Source organism: Pelophylax lessonae (assembly GCF_965119305.1).
Source record: "Pelophylax lessonae genome assembly, chromosome: 4".
In the NCBI taxonomy this organism is placed as follows: domain Eukaryota; kingdom Metazoa; phylum Chordata; class Amphibia; order Anura; family Ranidae; genus Pelophylax; species Pelophylax lessonae.
In genome coordinates, this window is record NC_138771.1 from 27,572,874 (window position 1) to 27,595,129 (window position 22,256).

The following is a 22,256-nucleotide window of genomic DNA, read 5'->3' on the forward strand; positions in this document are numbered from 1 at the left end:
TCGTCTTGGGGCCCATAGTTCTTCCATCTAACCAAGTACTGAAGTCTTCTTCTGTAGATACGAGAATCCAGAATCTCTTTTATCTCGTATTCTTCTCCACCTTCAACTTGTACAGGAGGGGGAGGTGGAATATTAGGCCTTATTCCTTGGTCCGGAACATGGGGTTTTAGTAGCGACACATGGAAAATGGGATGGATTTTTAGGTCCATTGGCAATGTAAGCTGCACTGCAGCTTTTCCAATAAGTTTCTTGATTGGGAAAGGTCCCAAGAACAGAGGTCCAAGCTTTTTGCTAGGGATCTTCAGTCTCAAGTTTTTTGTTGAGAGCCAAACGAGGTCCCCGATAGTATACTGTGGAGAAGGTCTTCTACGAAGATCATAGTACTTCTTTTGTTGACTGTGAGCGTGTGCAATGGTAGTATTTAGTAAACCCAGAGAATCCTTTATTTGGGTAAGATAGTCTGAGGCTACTGGGTTATTTGAAGGAAGGATGCGTGGAGGGAGAATAGAGGGATGGAACCCATAGTTCAAGTAGAACGGACTCTGCTTGGTTGTACTGTGAGTTGCGTTGTTGTAGGCAAATTCTGCCAGGGGGAGAAGATCCAACCAATCATCCTGTTGGTAAGAAGTGTAACAACGTAAATACTGCTCGATGCATTGGTTGACTCTTTCAGTCTGTCCGTTGGTCTGCGGATGGTAAGGAGAAGTGAGCTTCCGCTCAATCCGTAGTATGTGACATAGTTCTTGCCAGAATTTAGAAATAAATTGGGATCCACGGTCAGACAGAAGAGTTTTTGGGATACCATGTAATCTAAAGACATGTTTCATCAGGAGTTCTGCCGTTTGTTTGGACGAAGGTAGTCTGCGAATAGCAATGAAATGTGCCATCTTTGTCAGATGGTCCACTGACACCAAGATGGTATTAAATCCTTTGGAAGGAGGCAATTCTAAGATGAAGTCCAATGACAAAACCTCCCATGGAGTTTGGGGTATTGGTAGACTGCATAGTAGACCGGATGGTCTCGTAGTGTCAATTTTGGACCTGGCACAGACATTGCATGAAGAGACGAATTTTTGTATAGATGTTTTCATGTCAGGCCACCAGAATTGTCGAGAAATCAAATTGAAAGTCTTTGTCATACCCATATGTCCTGCCATAGGCACATCATGCGATAATTCCAAGATCTTGGTGCGTAGGGTAGGTGGTATGTAAAGTTTGTCGTTGTAGTAGAGGAAGCCTTCTGCATCAGTATTTAGTTGTGGTGGGGGTGAATCCAAACTTATACCATGCAGAACCTCTTCCTTTAAGGAACGGACAACTCCAATAATGCGTTTGTGAGGTATTATAGGAACGGAAGGGATTTCAAAGTAGTTTTCTTCAGTTAGTCGTGATAGTGCATCCGCCTTTTTGTTCTTATCTGCAGGTGTGTAGGTCACTAGGAAGTTAAACCTTAGAAAGAATAGTGACCATCGTACCTGTCGATGCGAGAGAGTTTTGCTAGTCTGAAGATATTGGAGGTTTTTATGGTCCGTGTATATAATTATTGGTAATTGGGTGCCTTCGAGTAAATGTCGCCAATTCTCCAGAGACAATTTTATAGCAAGCAGTTCCTTTTCACCCACGGGGTAATTTATCTCGGGACTGCTCAGGGATTTAGAAAAAAAAGCGACTGGATGAAGTGGTGAAGTGTGGGTAGGTCGTTGGGAGAGTATTGCTCCTACTGCCATGTTTGACGCATCTACCTCCAGAATGTATTGGAGGGATGGGTCTGGATGGCGTAATATGGGAGCGGAAGTAAACCTTGTCTTTAACAAGTGGAAAGCCTTATTTGCTTCTTCTGACCATTTAAATGGTATTTTTATGCTAGTGAGCTGTGTGAGGGGTCTCACAATAGCAGAAAAGTTTTTTATGAACTTCCTGTAGAAATTTGAAAATCCCAGGAATCGCTGTAGCGCCTTGCGTGTAGTTGGTGTAGGCCAATCCTGAATGCAGGATATTTTACTCATGTCCATCTCGATTCCTGTTTTGGATATGATGTAGCCTAGAAAGAGTACCTCATCTTTATGGAACAAGCATTTCTTCAGCTTCACATAAAGATTATGTGCAAGCAATCTCGATAATACAAGTCTTACATGTCTTATGTGTTCAGACAGGGTCCGTGAATATATAAGTATATCGTCCAGATATACCACAACACAGACATCTAGTAAGTCTTTAAAAATATCGTTTATAAATCGTTGGAAAACTGCAGGGGCATTGCATAGGCCGAATGGCATCACAAGATATTCGAACAATCCGTATCTAGTTCTGAATGCAGTCTTCCACTCGTGTCCATCACGGATTCGAATGAGATTGTATGCTCCTTTCAGGTCTAATTTTGAAAAATAGGTAGCTCCACGCACCTGCTCAATGAGCTCAGGGATAAGCGGCAGAGGATAGCGATCTTTTATTGTGATAGCATTCAATTTCCTGTAGTCGATGATAGGTCTGAGACTTGAATCTTTATTGCGAACAAAAAAGAGTCCTGCTGCTGTGGAAGAAGTGGAAGGTCTAATAAAACCTTTTTCCAAGTTCTCATCCAAATAGGTTTTGAGATGGGCAGGTTCATCCTGTGAAAGAGGATAAACATGACCGAACGGCAATTTGCTATTTGGGAGTAGATCAATGCTACAATCATAGTCTCGATGAGGAGGCAATGCTTGAGCATTTTTCTCAAGAAAAACCTCAGAAAGATCCTGATAACATAGTGGTGCAATCTCATCTGTCACCACAGACAGAATCTTCCCGTAAAACGGGAGGTTACACGTCTCCTCGCAATAACAAGAAGGGAAGGTCAAGGACTGTTTCTTCCAATCTATAGTTGGTTGGTGTGTGTGCAACCAGGGAAGTCCCAACACAATGGGAAAGTGGGGTGATGGTATTAAATCGAAGGTAGAAGTCTCCCTATGAGACTCATTAATAGTGACTAGAAGTGCTTGTGTCTGATCGGTGATCGGACCAGAGGATAACGGAACACCGGTAATAAGACTTACTGAGACAGGTTTGAGTTTAGAAATAATAGGAATTTTATTTAAAGCAGCAAAACATATATCCATATAATTTCCACAAGATCCTGTGTCAATCATGGCCTTAGTAGTAATCCTGTTCTGGTCCCACTGTAATGTCAAAAAAACAGAAATGTAGGGGTTAGTGAATGAAGTTGTCAATCCTCCTAGGGAGACATGTGAACACTCACCCTTCTTTTTGTTGACTAGGGGACAGACGTTTATCTTGTGATCCGGGGATGCACAGTACAAGCAGAGATTTTCATTTCGTCTTTTGGCTTTTTCCATAGTTGATAGCGGTGGGCGTATGGTTCCTACCTCCATAGGAACGGCCAGACTCCGAGAGGAAACGGATAATGGCATTCCCATCTTTTCAGCCTTTCTTTCTCGTAGTCTTCTATCTATGGTAATACTGAGTTGTATTAATGCATCCAGGGTTTTTGGCAGATCCGCTCGGGCGAGCTCGTCCTTAACGGCTTCTGATAGGCCAAGCCTAAATTGGGTTTTCAGAGATGCATCATTCCATTCTGAATCAAGGGTCCATCTCTTGAACTCTGCGACAAAGTCTTCTACAGGCCTCCTTCCTTGTTTCAAGGATCTTAACTGAAGATCAGCAGTACTCTGCCTATTGGGGTCATCATATAGGCTAGTGAGCTCTGCCAGGAACAAGGCATAGGAGTTGAGAAGCTGGTCGTTTTTCTCAAAAAGAGAATCTGCCCAGGCTCGAGGATCGATTGATAGGTAAGAAATAATAGTACAAACCTTAATGTGATCAGTAAGGTAGGTACGAGGTTTTAGCAAAAAAAGTAACTCACATGCGTTTTTAAATTCGCGAAATTTTTTGCGATCGCCTGTAAATACCAAAGGGGGATTTATCTTGGGTTCAGGGGACTGAGCAGAGGTAAGTTGTGTCAGTCTAATTACCTGCTGCGACAGAGCCTGATTGTCTTCTTTTAATTCAGCAAGTGCGTGTATTAACGCAGATACTTGCTGTTTTAATTGTGTCACCTGAGTGGTTATTTCTGCTGAATCCATTTTTTGGTTCGTTCAATCTGTAACGCTCCTGCGTTTCTTATATGGTGTGGATTTTCAGCTGCAGAAATAGTTCCACGTCAGTAGTCATGTAAGAGATATGCTGAGATACCATTCCCAACCTCAATGACTCATCATGTGTGGAAGGTCTTATTTCAGCCAGTAAATACACACAATTAGCAAGCTGGTTCCTAGAATGACTTTATGTATGTGGTAACACAATGATGAAGGTTGAGGGATAGGTTAAGTGGAGGTGGTAGGTGATAGACACTTGAAGGTGAGACAGTAGCAGATGGATGCAGGAAGGTTTAGCAATGTTGTATGGTAGCAGATGACAGAATAGAAGGTGGACATACAAAAGAGATCAACCCAGTGCAGAAAAGTAGCAGTAGTCTCAAGAGCTAGCAATCTAGTTATGCAGATGTGATAAACAGTCTTTACTATGCAGAGCTAGATAGTGTAAGCTTAGTATAAGTTTATAGAGAATTCCCCTGCGGGGTACTTAGCACTATTAGCGATACACCCGAAGGGTGGTTCAGGAGAGGCGGATGATCCAGTAGCGGGATACAGGGATCAGCGCGGCGAGGTTCCGTCAGCGAGGTAAGCTTGCAAGCATGGAAGCTTCAAGCAAGGTTAGCATCCAGGTAAGGGTGTTTGAACGAACACATGTGAGTGAGAACCGGCGCTTTAAATAGCCATCTAGTCCGGCGCTGGGTGATGACAGCTCCAGTCTTAAAGGTGTATGCGCACCTTTCCAAAAGTAAATGGTGGGGCGCATACACTTGTGGAAAGTGTAATTTAGGGTACCAAAGGTACCGGAACATTACAACTTTAAAGTGGAATTCAAGCCTAATACTAACTCTTCCTAAAATTGCCCCGCCCCCCTCCCTATTTCTACTATGTGTAAAATAGTTATGTATACTTACCTTTTCTGGTCATGTGATCCTGCAGCTCCAGCTCCCCTGTATAAGGGAGCGCTAGACAATGGCTGGGAATTTCGGGAGTTGTGATGTCACCCATAGGCTCCCATAACCCAGCTGTTGTCAGTGCTCCCTCCTCTCCCATGCAGCTGCCACTCTCTGACAAAGGGGAGCCGGATCTACAGGATCACATGACTGGAGCAGACTGAAGAAAGGTAAGTACAGGGCTCTTTTTTTCACAGGATAGGTAGGAGGAGGGAACATTTTCAGGAATAGTTAGTGCTAGGCTTGAATTCCACTATAATCTATATATTTAACAGTTTGCTTGGAGTTTAGCTTTAAACATCCACAAGTTTAGGTCACACCCTTTCTCTTGCATTCCATCCAGGACAGGCTTGGCTTGTAAAATGCCTTGCCTTGTTGTAAGCCCTTTACTCCATAAAACATTCTATGGTGTTGCAGAGCTCAGGAGTGGCACAAGGCTTCACTGCAACTGCAAGCACTGGTAGGGAAAGCAAAACTGAATCTACGAGAGATCCCATTGTCACACTGCAAACTTTAAACCCTTCTGTGCCTGACTCCGTGCTTTTCCTCCAGAATTCCAAAGGGTAGCCGTGTGTTGTGTCTAGCGCTACAATAACGGTGGGACATCTGGAAAGGTTCACAGGTTCCCCATGGCAGGCAAATAGATCCGGTGACACTTTATGGAAAGAAGGGTTGGAAGGAAAGTTCTGCAAGAGCTGTGATGTTCTGTTGTGAGCGCTGCAAATTCTTATCACTTGCTTTAATTTTGGCGTGCTAATTTTATTACACTACTGCACATTATTTTTGTGGTCAGCATCAAACCCTGGACAACCAAGAGGCAAATTTTGATTTCTATAGCGATGAGCGTGTTTAAGTTGTACACTTTCACAACTGTCTGGTTTGCTTGTATTGTCTAAGAAGTGGTCTCCAAACTGTGGTCCAGGGGCCCTTTGCTTGCTTTTATCTGGCCCTTGGAGCATTATTCCCTCCACTGTCGGCAACAGTGGGTCATAGTTCCTCTCACTGACACCCAACGATGGGACATTATTCCTCCCACTGACACCAGTGATGGGGCTCTATTTCTCTCATTGATTCCAATGATGGGGCACTGTTCCTCCCACTGACACCAAGGATGGGGCACTGTTCCTCCCACTGACACCACCAATGGGGCACTGTTCCTCCCACTGACGCAAAGGATGGGGCACAGTTCCTCCCACCGACACCAAGGATGGGGCACAGTTCCTCCCACCAACACCAATGATGGGGCACTATTCCTCCCACTGACACCAATGATGGGGCACTATTCCTCCCACTGACACCAATGATGGGGCACTATTCCTCTGCAGCCCGCCCACACCCCAGCAACCTATTAGGGAGTGCAAAAATACGGAACAAGCACAGGGCTTCCCATGCCCATAGCAACCCGGGTAAACCGATACAACACTCCAGCTAAAGTGATTGTAAACTATCACCCTGTAAAACAACCCATTCAGTTTAAAATATAAATTAAACGCAAAACATTTTTGTATAGATATATAAAAACATAAATACCTTTTTTATAAGTGATCACATTCCCACTGACACCAATGATGGGGCACTATTTCTCCCATTGATTCCAATAATGAGACACTAATCCTAACACTGACACCAACGATGGGGCACTATTCCTTCCACTGACACAAATGATGGGGCACTGTTCCTCCCACTAACACCAACGATGGGAGCAAAATCGTTATTTTTCTTTATTCCAGTACACAGGTAGACTTGTTGGTATAATCCTTCCAAAGTACCTCATTAGAAGAACACATTTATTTATGGTCACCATGCTCTTGGAGAGAATCGAATACATTTGGCAATAGAGTTGTAGGAGATTCAAGACCGGAATGCGGAGGTCCAAAGGGGAGTATGTGCCATCGCACATGGGTTGCAAATGAGGCAGGGGCAAATGTTGGGTGACCCGGGATGAGAAGCATGTTATATGTATAGTTCGTTTTTTTGAAAAGTTGATGGCTGCGCTGGACTGACCATCTCAATAGAGGGTCTGTGGGTGGGTGGTAGGTGAGAGGGGGCCACTTGGGGAAATTAACTCCCAATCAATCTGGCCCCACTGGATGAAAAAAGGCAGTGGACCCTTGTTAAGGGTTCTGGGCTGCTACCTTAAGATAGGGCCTAGTGGTCATTTCCAATGTTTCTAGTGGTAGTCAGTTAAGGGAGCGCCCAAAATCTCCTTTAACTGACTACCACCAGATACGTACAGTAAGAGAGGTTCTGATGACATGTCGAAGGTACAACAAAAACAATAAAGAACAAGTAGATCTTAACAGCACTGGACCAGTGCAACAGAACAAACAAAGTGCTGCTTGCAAGAATCCAAAGGGCAGGCGCTGACCAGGGGAACCAGCATTGGAGAATGGGTGTTGAAATCCAGGGTTGGTGAGGTAACATATGGTCAAGGTGGTTGTTGGGGTCCAGGGAACATCCAAACGCTGAAAAGCGCAGAACGGTGCGGGGTTGATTCGCCTCCTACAGCAGGTGGGAAGCTGTAGGTTGAGTTTGAAAAGTTTCAATGGTAAAATAGTAGCCTCATGGTCACAAGGATAAACGTTTGGGATCAAGCAACTGGGGAACATGAGGGCTGTGCCCAACTCACGGTTCTCTGGTAAAATCCGGTCACAGCCATGGCAATAAGGTAAATGGTGCGAGGAATCTTCAGAGGTGCCTCACTGATGATCAGTGAGGGGAAGCCAGATGCAAGGGATTTCATACAGATACTGGGCCAGCCGCGTCTCAACGTTCCAACCACGAGAAGACTGACTGTGGGTCTTCAAAGAAGCAGGCTTTGCCATTTCACACCACACGGAGCCTCACTGGGAAGAGCATCGCGCACATCAGGTGTTGAGCCCGGAGCCACTGTTTGGCCTTGCTGAACTGCCTCCTTTTTCTGGACAATAGCAGAGAAGTCCGGGAACACAGATACAGGGAATGTTGCCTTTTTTCCGGGTGAGCCTTAGGATAGCGTCTCGATCCTGACCGTTAAGGAATTTGGTGATGAAGGTACGTGGGGGTCTCGCAGCCAGGCGGTGTGCGCGCTCCACCACAAATGTGGAGGAGTAGGCCTCTTCCAAAGGCTTTGACCAGCAGATTCTCCAAAAAGGATGGGGTTTGGAGCCATCAGCCCGCTCAAGCAGGCCCACGAAGCGTAGGTTACATCATTGGAGCCTGTTCTCCATATCGGAGAGAATATAATGAAGCTAAATCAAGTTATAGCAGCAAGATCTCCCCAGCTGATGAGTGTAGCAGTCCTTATAATTAAATAATTTAATATTGATTCAGTCACTTAAACCTCATTATATCTGATGTTAAGGTAATTTGTTGTGTGGTTTTCTTTTTATTCTCCAGATGGATGACGGGGTCATGGGGCCAGTGCTCAGCCACCTGTGAAAAAGGATTCCAGCAGCGAGAAGTCACCTGTGCATACCAGCTGCAGAATGGCACCTATGTCAATAAGCGGGATATTTACTGCGGTAGCCCCAAGCCGGCAACTAAACAAAGCTGTGAAGGTCAAGACTGTTTATCTATATGGGAAGCTTCAGAGTGGTCAGCAGTAAGTGTGAATCACAAACGCTGTACAGATCAGATGGCAGTTGGATGTTCTGATCACCAATCAATGGTTCCATTGGTGTTCTATACATGTTAAATATCTATAGAAAAGATAGCACAGCCAGACACTCTACCCCTGCCATATGTTGGGGGAAGCAATAGCAGTTGACTGAAACTATTCAACACAACTGAGTACTCGGTCCCCCAAAAATAATCAGCTGGGGGATGTTTTATAGACCTAAAAGCCATTGCCTGATCCAAAATATTTCATTCTTATGGGGATTTTAAGACATTTTTTGCAGTTGGCTCTACCTAGCGAATTTATCAAATCAACAATACATTTTTGGAGGATAGTTGCTTTATGAAAGGGACATATTGGGGTCTACTGATAAAAATATTTGCTGGATAAATGTGACAAGCATTCACTCATCCTTCACATATTCTGGCTGTATTTTTTTTCAAAGCCCAAATCCAGGAAAACTTAAACTCCCTTGCAGTGGGGAGCAACAGAGCAAGTTAATGAAAGCAGAAGTAAGGCCAAAGCTCTTTTGGACCTACTTCTCCTGGGTATCGCATGCAGGGCCAGGACAAGCGACGACCTGAAGGGGCAGCTGCCCTGGGCACTGTGAGGTGGGGGGCGCTATAAGGATATTGGAGGAGAGGGGATTTGTGTTGGAAGGGGGAATTTTGGGGGCAGCAGGGGGTAAGTATTGTTCTAGGAGGGGAAATTTATTTGGAGGTGGTGCTAAGAGTGTAGGGGGATTTGTATTGGGATGGGGGGGAAGAAAATGTGTGTTAAAAAGAGGGATTTGGGGGGGAATTTGTGCTGGGAGGGTTGATTTGAATGGGAGGGGGGTTCATGTGTACTAGGAGGGGAAACTTTAGTGGTAGAGGAATTGTGCTAGGAGAGGGGGAATTTTCTTGGGGGGGGGGTATTTGTGCTAAGAGGGGGGGATTTCAGCAAGGGGGCAGATTTGTACTGGGAGCTGGGGGAATTTATGCTTAGGAGGTAAGCATGTAGCTTATTGCTCAGTGTTTTTTTTTTTTTTTTTTTTGGAGGGGGGGGGGATTTTTGCAGACACATAATACTCATACCGTTGGGGGGGGGTGTTAGTTCTGCACTCCCTGACCCAGCATCAGCCGACAGCAGGCTAAAGTCTGCTGTCGACTGACGTCACTCAGCCAGTCCAGACTCTGGAGAGATCCTGACATTAATGTAGAGTACCACCCAGATGTCTGGACTGGCACCTGGCTCAGCCTCTTTACGTGCCGCTGGGGGACTGAGCCAGCAGCTTCTGCCCCCAGCGCTCCAGTGAGCACTGGCGGGGCCGAGCAGAGAGCCGGTGACTGCTAAGTAAATACCAGGAACTGAGTGATCAGCGGTCTTTGACCACTCAGTTCTCAGTCTTAGAAGCAGCGGGGGACAGATACAATATCAGACTGATGCTGCATCGACCTAAGTCAGTATAAGCATTTTAGTTCTACAGTATATCCATGTGGAATGGTTTGGTGAATGAAGTTAAGTTTTAGGGCAGATTGAAGAAGCAAAGCATGGACGTACTAATGTGTGATATCAAATATTTGGAAATATGCTATGATGATCTGTAATGATGCAGCAACAATTCTAGCCATATTATGAATATGTTTTAACAAAGATGGATTAAGCACTTCAATTGATAAAATAAAAAAAATTGATGAATTTCACAAGCGTTCTCCAAGCTGTAACAAATTTTCCCCATAAAAGAGGTTTATTTCCTACCATCATCGGATCCATCTAGTGGCCATAATACAGCATTTTCCTGAAATACCTTAATCAGGCAAATCCCACTTAATAGCCACTAGATGGAGCTGATGATCATAGCAAAATAAAGCTATTAGACAATATATTGGGAAAATTTGTTACAGCTGAGTGAATACTTGTGAATTTTTTGTAAATAGACCCCTAAGAGTGTCTTTGGACAAGGACATTCACAAAGAACGAGGGAAGGACTTGAAGCAATTACTTTTTCTCTTTATTTGTACAATGTTTATTATGAAACAGTGAAACTTATTTTAATGAATAGAACTTCCCCAACCTGTTTTAGTGTCTCTGTTATATTTTTAGTGCTCTTCAGACTGCGGACGAGGCACCAAGAAGAGGAGGATATCCTGTACCAATACAAGGGGAAAATGTGACTCCGCCACTAGGCCAAGAGAAGAGGAGGACTGTGAGAATTACATGGGATGCTATGAGTGGAAGACAGGGGACTGGTCCAAGGTAAGGACTAACAGTAACCCAATTCTTACACAAATAAGAACGAATCAGAAATCCCTTTAAAGTGGTTTTATATCCCTGAAATAAGAAATGAACAAAGTATATCCTCCTGTAGTGCATACTTGCCTCTTTTCAAAACACCTAGTGGGATTTATTTCTGCTTTCTGATTCCTTATTCTGCATGAGTTACTTCTGACAGTCTATTCCAACACCAAGCAATCTCAGGAGACAACCCCCACCACCAATTCCGCACACAGAAGGTAATGGACAGCCTCAGCTGTGCATGACTATGTAGGGGGGGGGGTGTCCATTCCCTCTACTCAGGTCTCAGATTACACTCCGCTCTCTGCTCTATGCTGTGCAGTGTGTGACTTCAGATCCCCTACCCCCGGCCGTTTAAAGCTCAGAATCGCTGTGTATATTCTGGACTCTGAACAGCTGTAGAAGAAAGAGGGCTGCAGATAAACGGGTAAAACTTATGTAGGAGAATTTTTTTAATCTCTGTACATTACCTGAGGCCAGTCACGTCACTCGGTATATGTAAGGGTTTACACCCACTTTAATGCTAAGAACTGTTGGAAATCAAATCCCTGATGTGACTGCAGTTTCGAAACCTACCATGACCTTTGTGTGATCTTTGGACAAAACGTGGGTAAGCCCCTAAAACTGAATTAAAAACTAACCTTCCCAAAAAAATGTTATACTTAATTGGGCCCCAAGCGCTTATAGCCATAATGTGCTAATATGCACAGTATATTAGCACATCTTGGCAAACTTACCTGGCAAGCAAATCCCGCCAGTCACAGTCATTGCCATCTTCACCCAGTCTTTCTTCCTAGGTTCTGACCCTTCTGCCGCTTGGCTGGCCAGGTCGTGATGATTTCGCTCCCACTGCAAACCACATCATCGCGGCACAGAATGGTGCCATATATAAGCTATGCATGAAATGTTTATGGCAAATTATACAAGAAGGTGTCATGCACACTTGCCGTTTGTGTGGCCAATAGGCACAGGCACACCATATGTCCTGGATGGCACTTCGCCAGCGGGATCAGAGTCACCCTCCCATACCGATAGAAAAGCTGCTGCCATGGAAACCCGGGAAGCAGTGTCTGTAATGACTACAGAGTGGTTGGTACATAGACTGGAATATATCCAGCAGCACTACCCGAGCGCAAAAAAATATTAATAAAACAAATAAAAAACAGTGCAGTTGCAGTCCCCGAGTTACGAACACCCTAGTTACGAACAACTCGTACTTACGAACGGATGTCAATTTCGGTCACTTGTGCTCCACGCTGGTCACAGTTACCACTGGGCAGCCATCTTGCACCGCCAGACACATTACACACTGCAGTAGTGTATGTATTGCATGGCCACAAGAGCACCAGGTAACATGACTGCACGCCTAGAAGCACCCGAAACATCCCACATCCCTGCACAGGCTGAAGTTGCACTTAAAAATGCACTGTTTCAACTTACAAACAAATTAGACTTAAGAACAAACCTACAGTCCCTATGTGTTCGTAACCCGGGGACCACATGTACAAAACGTGGAAGACTTCCTGTCTCAATCTCAGATCTTGGCTGTTGGATTTCAGCAGAAAGGTTACACCGAACTGGTTATTGAAAGTGAGGTTCAAAAGGTTAAAGAAATGGATGGGAGCTCTTTGGTTTCCAATATCCAGTCTAGTAGGAATAATGGAAAAAATGAATATAAACAATGTACAACATAAACTTTTAGAGGATTATTGTTTAACATTGGAATATATTAAAAAAGGACAGGGTTCTTGGCCCTGTTCTGCCTTCTTTTCCAGAATTTGGTTATATGAGACCCCCCACCTTAAGGGACATTATTGCCCCAGAGGTCGTAGACCCCCCCCCCCCCCTGTAACTAAGGACAATAAAATATTTTCCATTTTATCAGGTTTCTATGCTTGTGGCCATTGTACCACTTGCAAGAATTCTAAATCTAATATAAGGAAACTGAATTTTCCTCTACAGTCACCAATACGGATTTTACAATTATAGATCTAATTTACATGTAGTACACAGAGTGTTGTGTACATGTAAACTGGCCTCCAATATGTAGGTAGCACAGGGCCCTAAATATTAGGTTAGGGGGAGCATGTAAAAGGGAGTCAAAACACACAGTGTCTCCATAAATGTCAGACTATGTCATAATAGGGACCCTAAAGGTCTAAAATTCTGGGGTATCAAAAAGGTTAACAAACACTGGCGAGAGGGGAACTTTATTAGGCAACTTAGCTGTAGGGAATCTTTTTGGATCTATGAGACCAAGGTCCTCTCTTCTATGGGTTTAAATGTGGAGCTTGATGTGAATTGTTTTATTTCTGATCGTTAATAATACCATTTATCCTTTGTAAAAGATAGCTGTGAGTATTTTTATTTTCTTTCATATATTTGTATATATACTTTTCTCTGTCGCTCATTGACAGACGTAGTCCTCCTTGATTAATATCAACTCGGGTTATACTGCCCTCTACAGGAGTAGGACTAGACAGGAAAGAAAACGTTCTGGCCACACCCTAGGGGCAGTCCCAGAGGGTATATCCTCTCACTTCCTGCTACAGCAAATCAGTTTTTCTCTGTCGCTCATTGACAGACGTAGTCCTCCTTGATTAATATCAACTCGGTTATACTGCCCTCTACAGGAGTAGGACTAGACAGGAAAGAAAACGTTCTGGCCACACCTTAGGGGCAGTCCCAGAGGGTATATCCTCTCTCTCTCTGCTACAGCAAATCAGTTTTTTTCTGTCTAGTTAGGAGTAAGGACCTAGATGCCTTGCTAGGATCTTCGGTCCTGGCAGGATCTTTTTTTAGAAAGACTTTTTTAGACAGCTTTTTTTCTCCAGTGTTCCTGTGAGATCTTCAAGCAAGCACGCTGGAACTGGGCGACGGGCTGGATGTTGAGATCCAGTGGTCACCCCAGTTCAACCTACGAGCGCGTGCAGGCCATAGCTCCGCGCTGGGTCGGCCGCGACATAGTCCCACTGGACGTGGGAACTGACCCTGCGAGTTAAACGTCTCGCCTGGACGCCAATGACCAACAGAGTCACGGCGTCCATATTGGTCGACAGCCCCCCCACCCCGGTGGAGAGGGGTTCTGTCAGGAGTTGGCGCCCGCCTGGTTCCGGTATGGTGAGTAGAATGTTCCCCCTCTCCCCCTGTCGGGTTTGTTGGTGGACGTGGGCCCCTCTCTGGGATGGTCGGACACTCTGTTTTCTGGGTCTCCCCTCTATCCTATAACAGGTCACAGATCCCCCAATTTGAGTGTGATTTTTGTGAATAGAAACCAGGAGGCTTGGTTTGGGAGCTGACTATCTAAAAGTCACTATATGACTGTAAGGGTGACTGAAGTCAGTGGCAGACTACTAAGAGGCATTACTATTGAGGTATAGAGGTATCCTACCTGTCTAGTGTGTACACAGGCCGATGCCTATGCCTGAGTTACTGCAGCCACAGATCGCCATCCCTCCAGAAAGCCGGTCACTTCCACAGGCCACACAGCCTCCCGCAGGCCGAGGACACCTCCCGCAGGCCGAGGCACTTCCGCAGGCCGTACAGGCCGAATGCACACATCCCGCAGGCCGCTGCTAGCTTGCAAGACGCCGCTATCCTACACAGGCCGCCGCCATTTTCCTGCAGATCGCACGAGGCCGCCATATTGGCGTAGCCTCGTGTCTCCAGCATGGGGGCGGCCATGTTTGAGGTGACCAAACACCTCGTGGAGTAATTAGGAGGCGCCGGAAGGCGTGTAAAGGGGCGAAGCCGCCTCCTTGGCCCAGGGAAAGCAAGCCAAAGACTTCCTGTCTGTAACAGACAGTGCTGGAAGCAGTTTGATAAGAAACTTCTGTGCATCAGGTGAGCCTTGGGGTCTCTCTCTCTCTCTCTCTCTCTTTCTGAGGGGTCCAAGCAGGTTGACTGAGGGGTGCTACTGCGCTGGGGGACTAAGTTAAAAAAAAAAAAAAATAATAATGTTTTTTTCTTGCAATTAATTTTTTTGTGTTTGCTGGCAAGTGTCTTGTTACATGAACCCTGCCACTCATGTATCCCCACCTGATCCCCTCGGGGTGGCCGCAGGACCCTCCAGTACACCACTTGTGATGATGCATTATCAGCAGTTTTGGAGTCTTTGGTATCCCGGGTGGAGGTAGCCTGTCAGGGACGGGGGTCAAGAAGAGCGACCCCCGCCTACCCCTATGTCATCTGATACTTCAGATACTGATTCTGAGCTTGTCATTGCCGGGTAACCTTAAATCTTGAGGTTACACCGGCAGAGGTAGCTGAGACTCATATTCCTTTTTTGGTACTAGCAAGCCTACCAAAATGGTGAAGGGTTTCCCTTGCCCAAATGGGGTCTTCCGTAAACGAGCCCCTGCTATTTCCAAACGCATTGCTAGGCACTATCATTTTGAGGAATCCCTCATTACAAAGATGGACGGTACCACCAATAGTGGACTCACCGATTTCCAGACTAAATAAAGCCACTGTTATCTCGTTGGATTGACAGAATGGGCCCCACCCATCTCTAGGGTGGGGGGACGTCTTCACCGGTTTCCGGATCCAGGGCTTTCCAGAATCCCGGATAAAGGGGTTCGCAAGGTCATATGGTCGGGATACAAGATCGAGTTTCGATCACTTCCACCGGTGCGATTCTTCCCTTCCAATATTCGACATCCCCGGTCGCTTAAAAAGCTTTGCGGGGAACAGCTTGATGCAACAAGCAGTGGTAGTTCCCATTCCTTGGAGGAGTTCTAGTCGAACCTGTTCACAATGCCCAGGAGAAAGGGCTAGGTGCGTCCAATTCTGGTCTTGGAAGAGATGGAGTCCATCCATACAGTGGTGGCCTCCCTGCATCAGGGGGATTTCCTGGCGTCCATAGACATTTAGGATGCCTATCTTTATATCCCCATCATCGCAGGACATCAGCGTTTTCTTTGCTTTTCCCAAAGATCATCCCTGGTTCCCACCAGGAGACTGAACTATCTGGGCATAATTTTGGATACATCCTTGGCAAGAGTGTTTCTCCAGGCGGAGAAACTCCAGAAGATTCAGTCAATGATTCGGATGTTGCTGTCTGTCAACTGGCTGGGATTGATGGTCGCCTCCTTAGAGGCAGTACCGTTTGCCCAGTCTCATACCCGAATTCTCCAAAGAGGAGATTCTTCTCATATGGAATCGGAATCCTGATTCCCTGGACAATCGGATCCGATTGAGCGAGCAGACCAGGGAGGCTCTGGTCTGGTGGCTTCGGTCTCCGATGCTCAGCCAGGGGAAGTAATTTCTTCTGATAAATTCCAGGTTACCGATAAAGGTGTTGGAACTGAGAGCGATCAGACTTTGTCTGATTTACTGGACCGAGCAGCTCCAGGGCAGCCCGGTTCGGATCCAATCGGACTATGCCACGGTCATGACTTATGTCAATCACCAAGGGGCACCAAGAGTGCCCTGGCGGCCATAGAAATGGCCAACATTCTTTATTGGGGGAACAGTTGTTCCAGTTCTCTCCGCGATATTTATCACGGGGGTGGACAGGCAGATTATTTCAGCCATCAGATTCTGGATCAAGAGGAATAGTCTCTTCATCCAGAGGTATTTCACCAGCTGTCCCTTCATTGGGGCACCCCGGATATGGATCTGTTGGCAGGTTGGCTCAACAGGGCTCGCGCCCGTGATCCTCTAGCGGACGCAGCAGATGCGCTGAGCGCCCCGTAGGGACAGTATCAGCTACTGTATGTCTTCCCCTCTCAAGTTACTGCTGAGATTTCTCCGCAGGATAGAGGTGGAGGGAACTCCAGTTATCCTGGTAATTCCGGGCTGGCCTCGTCAAGCCGGGTACGCCGACTTGGGCAGGACGCTCCTTGGAGACTTCTTCTCAGGGAGGATCTGCGGTCTCAAGGACCGATCTTCCATCGTGCTTTACAGTCGCTGGTTTTAACGGCCTGGCCATTGAGACCCAGGTACTGAAGGACAGGGGATTGTCAGCTTCAGTTATTCCTACTCTAATTAAAGCAAGGAAAGCGACTTCTAGCAAAGTCTATTATCGCACATGGAAGACTTATATTGCGTGGTGTGAAACGTTGGGATTCCCCCACGTACCTATTTGGTGACCCGAATTTTGGCTTTTCCTTGCATGTGGTTCGGGCAATCAGGGTATACCTGAAGGCTACGGAATCGTTCCGTAAGACAGATTTACTTTTTGTGATCACGGATGGCCCCAGAAAGGGGTTGCCTGCATCTGCCGCGACTATCTCCAAATGGATCAGACAGACGGTGGTACAGGCTTATTCGATTAGGGGTCGGAATCCTCCGTTCCCTGTTAAGGTGCACTCCACTTGAGCGCTCAGTACTTCCTGGGCCTACCGCCATCAGGCGTCAGTGGTCCAGGTGTGCAAGGCGGCTACCTGGTCGTCGGTTCATACCTTTACAAAATTTTATAAAGTTGATGTGATGGCATCGGCGGATGCCTCATTTGGCCGCAAGGTTTTGCAGGCCGCAATTTGAGGAGACCGGTGGCTACCTCGAGGGTTTTTTTTTCCGTTGGAATTTCAGTTGAGTCTCATCGTGTGATTGATGAGCCTTTAAAACTTCTAGTTGGCACCGGTTGGGCCTTCTAGATTGGATTTTGATTTCCATGATCCCACCCCTCATTTGTGGCACTACTTTGGGACGTCCCGAGTTGATATTAATCAAGGAGGACTACGTCTGTCAATGAGCGACAGAGAAAAATGGATTTTTGTAAAATCTTACCGTAAAATCCTTTTCTCTTAAGCTCATTGACAGACGTAGTACCCGCCCCTCTGTTTTTGAGTTGGGTTGGGTTAAATTCTCTAAATACTGCTTTGTGACATAACTGATTTGCTGTAGCAGGAAGTGAGAGGATATACCCTCTGGGACTGCCCCTAGGGTGTGGCCAGAACGTTTTCTTTCCTGTCTAGTCCTACTCCTGTAGAGGGCAGTATAACCCGAGTTGATATTAATCAAGGAGGACCACGTCTGTCAATGAGCTTAAGAGAAAAGGATTTTACGGTAAGATTTTACAAAAATCCATTTTTATACATATGTTTTTATATTTTTCTACATTTTTTTCAAATTTTTTTTTTTTCGTCTCCCCTATTGATATTGTCTTTCTTTGCTATTTGGGGTCACTACTGGCCACTTCTAGTCCTGGGGTTGCGAATTCAGCAAAGGTGCAGTTTTTTTTACTGTAAATCACAGGAAAAATATTTTTTAAGAATGGGTTTTTCAGATGGTGACTCCCATGAAACATTAAATTGCATCACATATTGGAATATAAAATATATAAAAAGTATTCATTAATAATTACATACAATATTACAAACATAGACAAATAAACCAAGAGCAAACAAAGCCCCTAGCAAAGTACATACCGTATATGAAAGAAAAAAAAAGAAAAAAATTGGGGTTAGAAATAGGACTTTAATCATAGTATGACAAATTATATAGGGAGCATAGCCGTCCGCAGAACTTTTTCCAGGGGGGGGGGGGGGCATCAGTTTAAGGTGAGCTATACTCCGCCCCTTTTCAACAATGTCATGAAGGGGAAGGGCTTAGTCATTATCACATAAAGCGCAGGCATTCAAAGTTTTGAGAAAACTGATGCAAAAGCAAAGCTGACCCTCTCTGTTTTGGGTTCCTGCAGGCAGCGCATGCATGCATGTGACGTCAGTACGTGCTGTGACGTCATGTGCCTATGCCTCTGCGCACAGGGCCACAAATCTCCTCAATTTCCTTGCCCCAGGCTCCCCTTCTCCTGGAATGATAGCACCGGGGCCTGGGGCTGAAGACAGTGGTCCATGCGGCAATCCTTTTCCCCTTGTATTGGACAGTGGTCACCACGGATGCCAGCCTGACCGGCTGGGGAAGCCTCCCCGGCAAGCTTCTGCTCAGGGGATCTGGACGCTGGAAGAGTCCAGACTCCTGTTCAATGTCCTGGAAGTCCATTGGACGGATTGTCTTCAGGGATGCCCAGTGCGCATTCAATCACCAAGGGGGGCACAAGAAGTGCTTTTGCGGCTCTGGAGGTAGCCAACATTCTACAGTGGGCAGAATGGTTCGTTCCTGCCTCTCCACCGTACACATTCCCGGGATGGAAAATTGGCAGGCGGACTACCTAAGTTGGCAGGCGTTGTTTTAACCACTTAAGCCCCGGAAGATTTTACCCCCTTCCTGACCAGGGGGTATTTTGCGATTCGGCACTGCGTGACTTTAACGGACAATTGCGCGGTCGTGCGACGCTGTACCTAAACGAATTTGACGTCCTTTTTTTCCCACAAACAGAGCTTTCTTTTGGTGGTATTTGTTCACCTGTGCGATTTTTTGATCACGCGCTATAAACAAAAAAAGAGCGTCAATTTTGCAAAAATAACAATATTTTTCACATTTTTTTAAATGAAATTCCCCCCAAAAAAAAAGTAAAAATCAAAATTTTTTAAAATTTTCAGCCAATTTGTTTTATGCTACATATGTTTGGTAAAAAAAATCGCAAAAAGCGTATTTTGATTGGTTTGCGCAAAAGTTATTGCGTTTACTAACAAAGGGAAAGATTTTTGTCATTTTTGTTGTTTTTTTTTTTTAACGCGTAATGGCGGCGATCTGCGATTTTTTTTTTTTGCGGTACTGCGACATTGGGGCGGACAGATCGGACCCTTGACTGACATTTGTGACACTTTTGGGGTTACCAGTGACATTTCTACAGTAATCAGTGCTATACATATGCACTGTTACTGTAAAAATACACTGGTTGTGAAGGGGTTAACTTTATTTGGGAGGGAGGGGCTGTGTGTATCCCTAGGGGCGTGCTTTCTACTGTGATTGGCTGTGGCTTGAGCTGTAAGGACACTGATCAACGGATCTACATACTAGATCCGTTTGATCAGTGTCTTTACAGCGAGGAGAATGACAGGTGGCTTGTTTACACAAGCTGCCTGACATTCTCCCTCTCCCCCGCCGATCGCCGAGTGACCGGCGGACATCGGGTCCGCTGGTCACACGCGCGGGGGGGTCCGTGACCATGCGGGAGCGGGAGCGCGCCTCCGGGGGCGCGCGCTCGCTCCCTAGACCCTCACAAGCTAGTGACGTAGCCCTACTTCACTTTGCCTGTGAGGGGCTGACTGCCGACGTAAATCGGCGTTAGGCAGTCGGCAAGTGGTTAAGAATGACAGGAGCCAATGAACGAAAGAGAAAATGGAATTCTTGACCTACCGTAAAATCTATTTCTCTGATGTTCATTGACAGACACAGCACCCACCCCTCTGTGGAGTTTTAATTCTCCTGACACTGCTTGTAACAAAACATAGGTGTAGCCAGAAGTTTTTTTTCTGCTTGCCTACTCCTGTAGGGGGCAGTATAACCCAATGGTCAAGAATGACAGGTGCTGTGTCCGTCAATGAACATTAGAGAAATTGATTTTACGGTTAGTCAAGAATCCCATTTTCTCTTTCGTTCATTGGCTCCTGTCATTCTTAAAGCAAAAATCCCATATTTGCTTGCATATGATTGGATGATGAAAGTGCAACTTTCCTAGAAAACAACCTATTTGTCGTTACTGAATCAACTCCCATGACTCAGGAAGACAATTTAGAAAGCCAAGCTTTTGTAAAGCTTTCTAAATAGTTTTTTGTAAACCAAGACATAGTGAAGATTTTTAGTGTTATGACTTTTCCAACCCTGGCTTTAGAGGACAGAAAACCAGACATAATTGATTGAAAAGTAATCTCTTCATATTATATTTTCTAATGTAGTAAGCTCTATGCTTTGTTTTGTTCTTTGTTTTCTCAGAAAGGTCCACTATAAACTCATTCTACCACAGCGCGTCCTTTTGACTGCGATTTCACAGCAACTCTCCCTTGCCTGCTTATAGAGTGCAACTCTTATGTAAATTGAAACACTGTTGCAATAATTGATTGATTTGATTTGTCTTTTGGGGTGAAGTTTAAGCAGTATCGAACCCAAAAACAAAAATGATTAAATTGCCACTTACCAGTTCTTAGGTGTGGTTTCTGCATTCATTTTCTTTTCTTTCTTCTTTATTTTTTTATTTTATTTATTTTTTAATGTCTTTATTTTATTCTGGTGATCCAGCCAATAAGTCTGTTATTGTTACACTCTTCTGTCTTCAATGGGACAAAATACCAGGGCTGTACCAAAGGTAATGCAAAAGTGAGCACAACTTTTTTTTATTAACTTAGATTGTTCAAATTATACATGTACAGTAGGTAGAATAATGCTTCCTGTATGGTAACTCTTCTTTCTTTAACTTTCTTCTTCCTTCTTCTTTCTTCTTCTTCTTCTTTATTCTTCTTCTTCCTTTGTCTTCCTTCTTCTTTTTTCCTCCTCTTCTTCCTTCCTCCTCTTCTTCCTTCCTCCTCTTCTTTCTTCCTCTTCTTCTTTCTTCCTCTTCTTCTTTCTTCCTCTTCTTCTTTCTTCCTCTTATTCTTCCTTCCTCTTCTTCTTCTTCCTTCTTCTTTCTTACTCCTTCTTACTCTTTCTTCTTCCTCTTTATTCTTCCTCCTCCCTCTTTCTGCTACTTGTTCCTTCCTCTTTTTCCTTCTGCTTCCTTCTTAATTTGTCTTCTTCTTTCTCCTTCATCTTCCATCTTGTTATTCTGTCTCCTCCTTTTTCTTTCTCCTTCTTTCTTTCTTCCTCTTTCTTTCTTCTTCTTTCTTCTTCTTCGGTAAATAATGGATTCCAAGCAGCAGCAACATGCCATCATTGAGTGGCCATCACGATGGTACTTCTTCTGTAAATAATGGATTCCAAGCAGCAACATGCCATCATCCTTCGTCTTCCTTCTTCTTTTTTCATTCTCTTCTTCCTTCTTCTTTCTTACTCTTCTTCTTTATTATTCCTTCTTACTCTTTTTCTTCTTTCTCCCTCTTTCTGCTACTTCTTCCTTCCTCTTCTTCCTTTTTCTTCCTTGTGCTTCCCTCTTAATTCTTCTTCTTTCTCCTTCATTTTCCATCTCGTTATTCTGTCTCCTCCTATTTCTTTCTCCTTCTTCTTTCTTTTGTCCTCTTCCTTTCTTTTTCTTTCTTCTTCTTTCTTCTTCTTCAGTAAATAATGGATACCAAGCAGCAGCAACGTGCCATCATTGAGTGGCCATCATGATGGCACTTCTTCTTCGGTAAATAATGGATTCCAAGCAGCAGCAACGTGCCATCATCCTTCATCTTTCTTCTTCTTTTTTCCTCCTCTTTTTCCTTCCTCTTCTTCTTCCTTCCTCTTCTTTTTCCTTCCTCTTCTTCTTCCTTCCTCTTCTTCTTCCTTCCTCTTCTTCTTCCTTCCTCTTTCTTACTCTTCTTCGTTATTATTCCTTCTTACTCTTTCTTCTTTATT

At 44.9% G+C, this 22,256-nt stretch overlaps 1 protein-coding gene across 1 annotated transcript in view; it reads left to right on the forward strand.

The window, feature by feature from the left end:
• Positions 1-22,256, forward strand: part of ADAMTS17 (ADAM metallopeptidase with thrombospondin type 1 motif 17) — a 540,263-nt gene that overhangs the window by 513,875 nt on the left and 4,132 nt on the right. The window contains exons 20-21 of the mRNA XM_082253049.1: positions 8,420-8,624; positions 10,725-10,877. Coding sequence (XP_082109175.1) covers positions 8,420-8,624; positions 10,725-10,877 — 358 coding nt within the window. The remainder of the gene's footprint in view (positions 1-8,419; positions 8,625-10,724; positions 10,878-22,256) is intronic.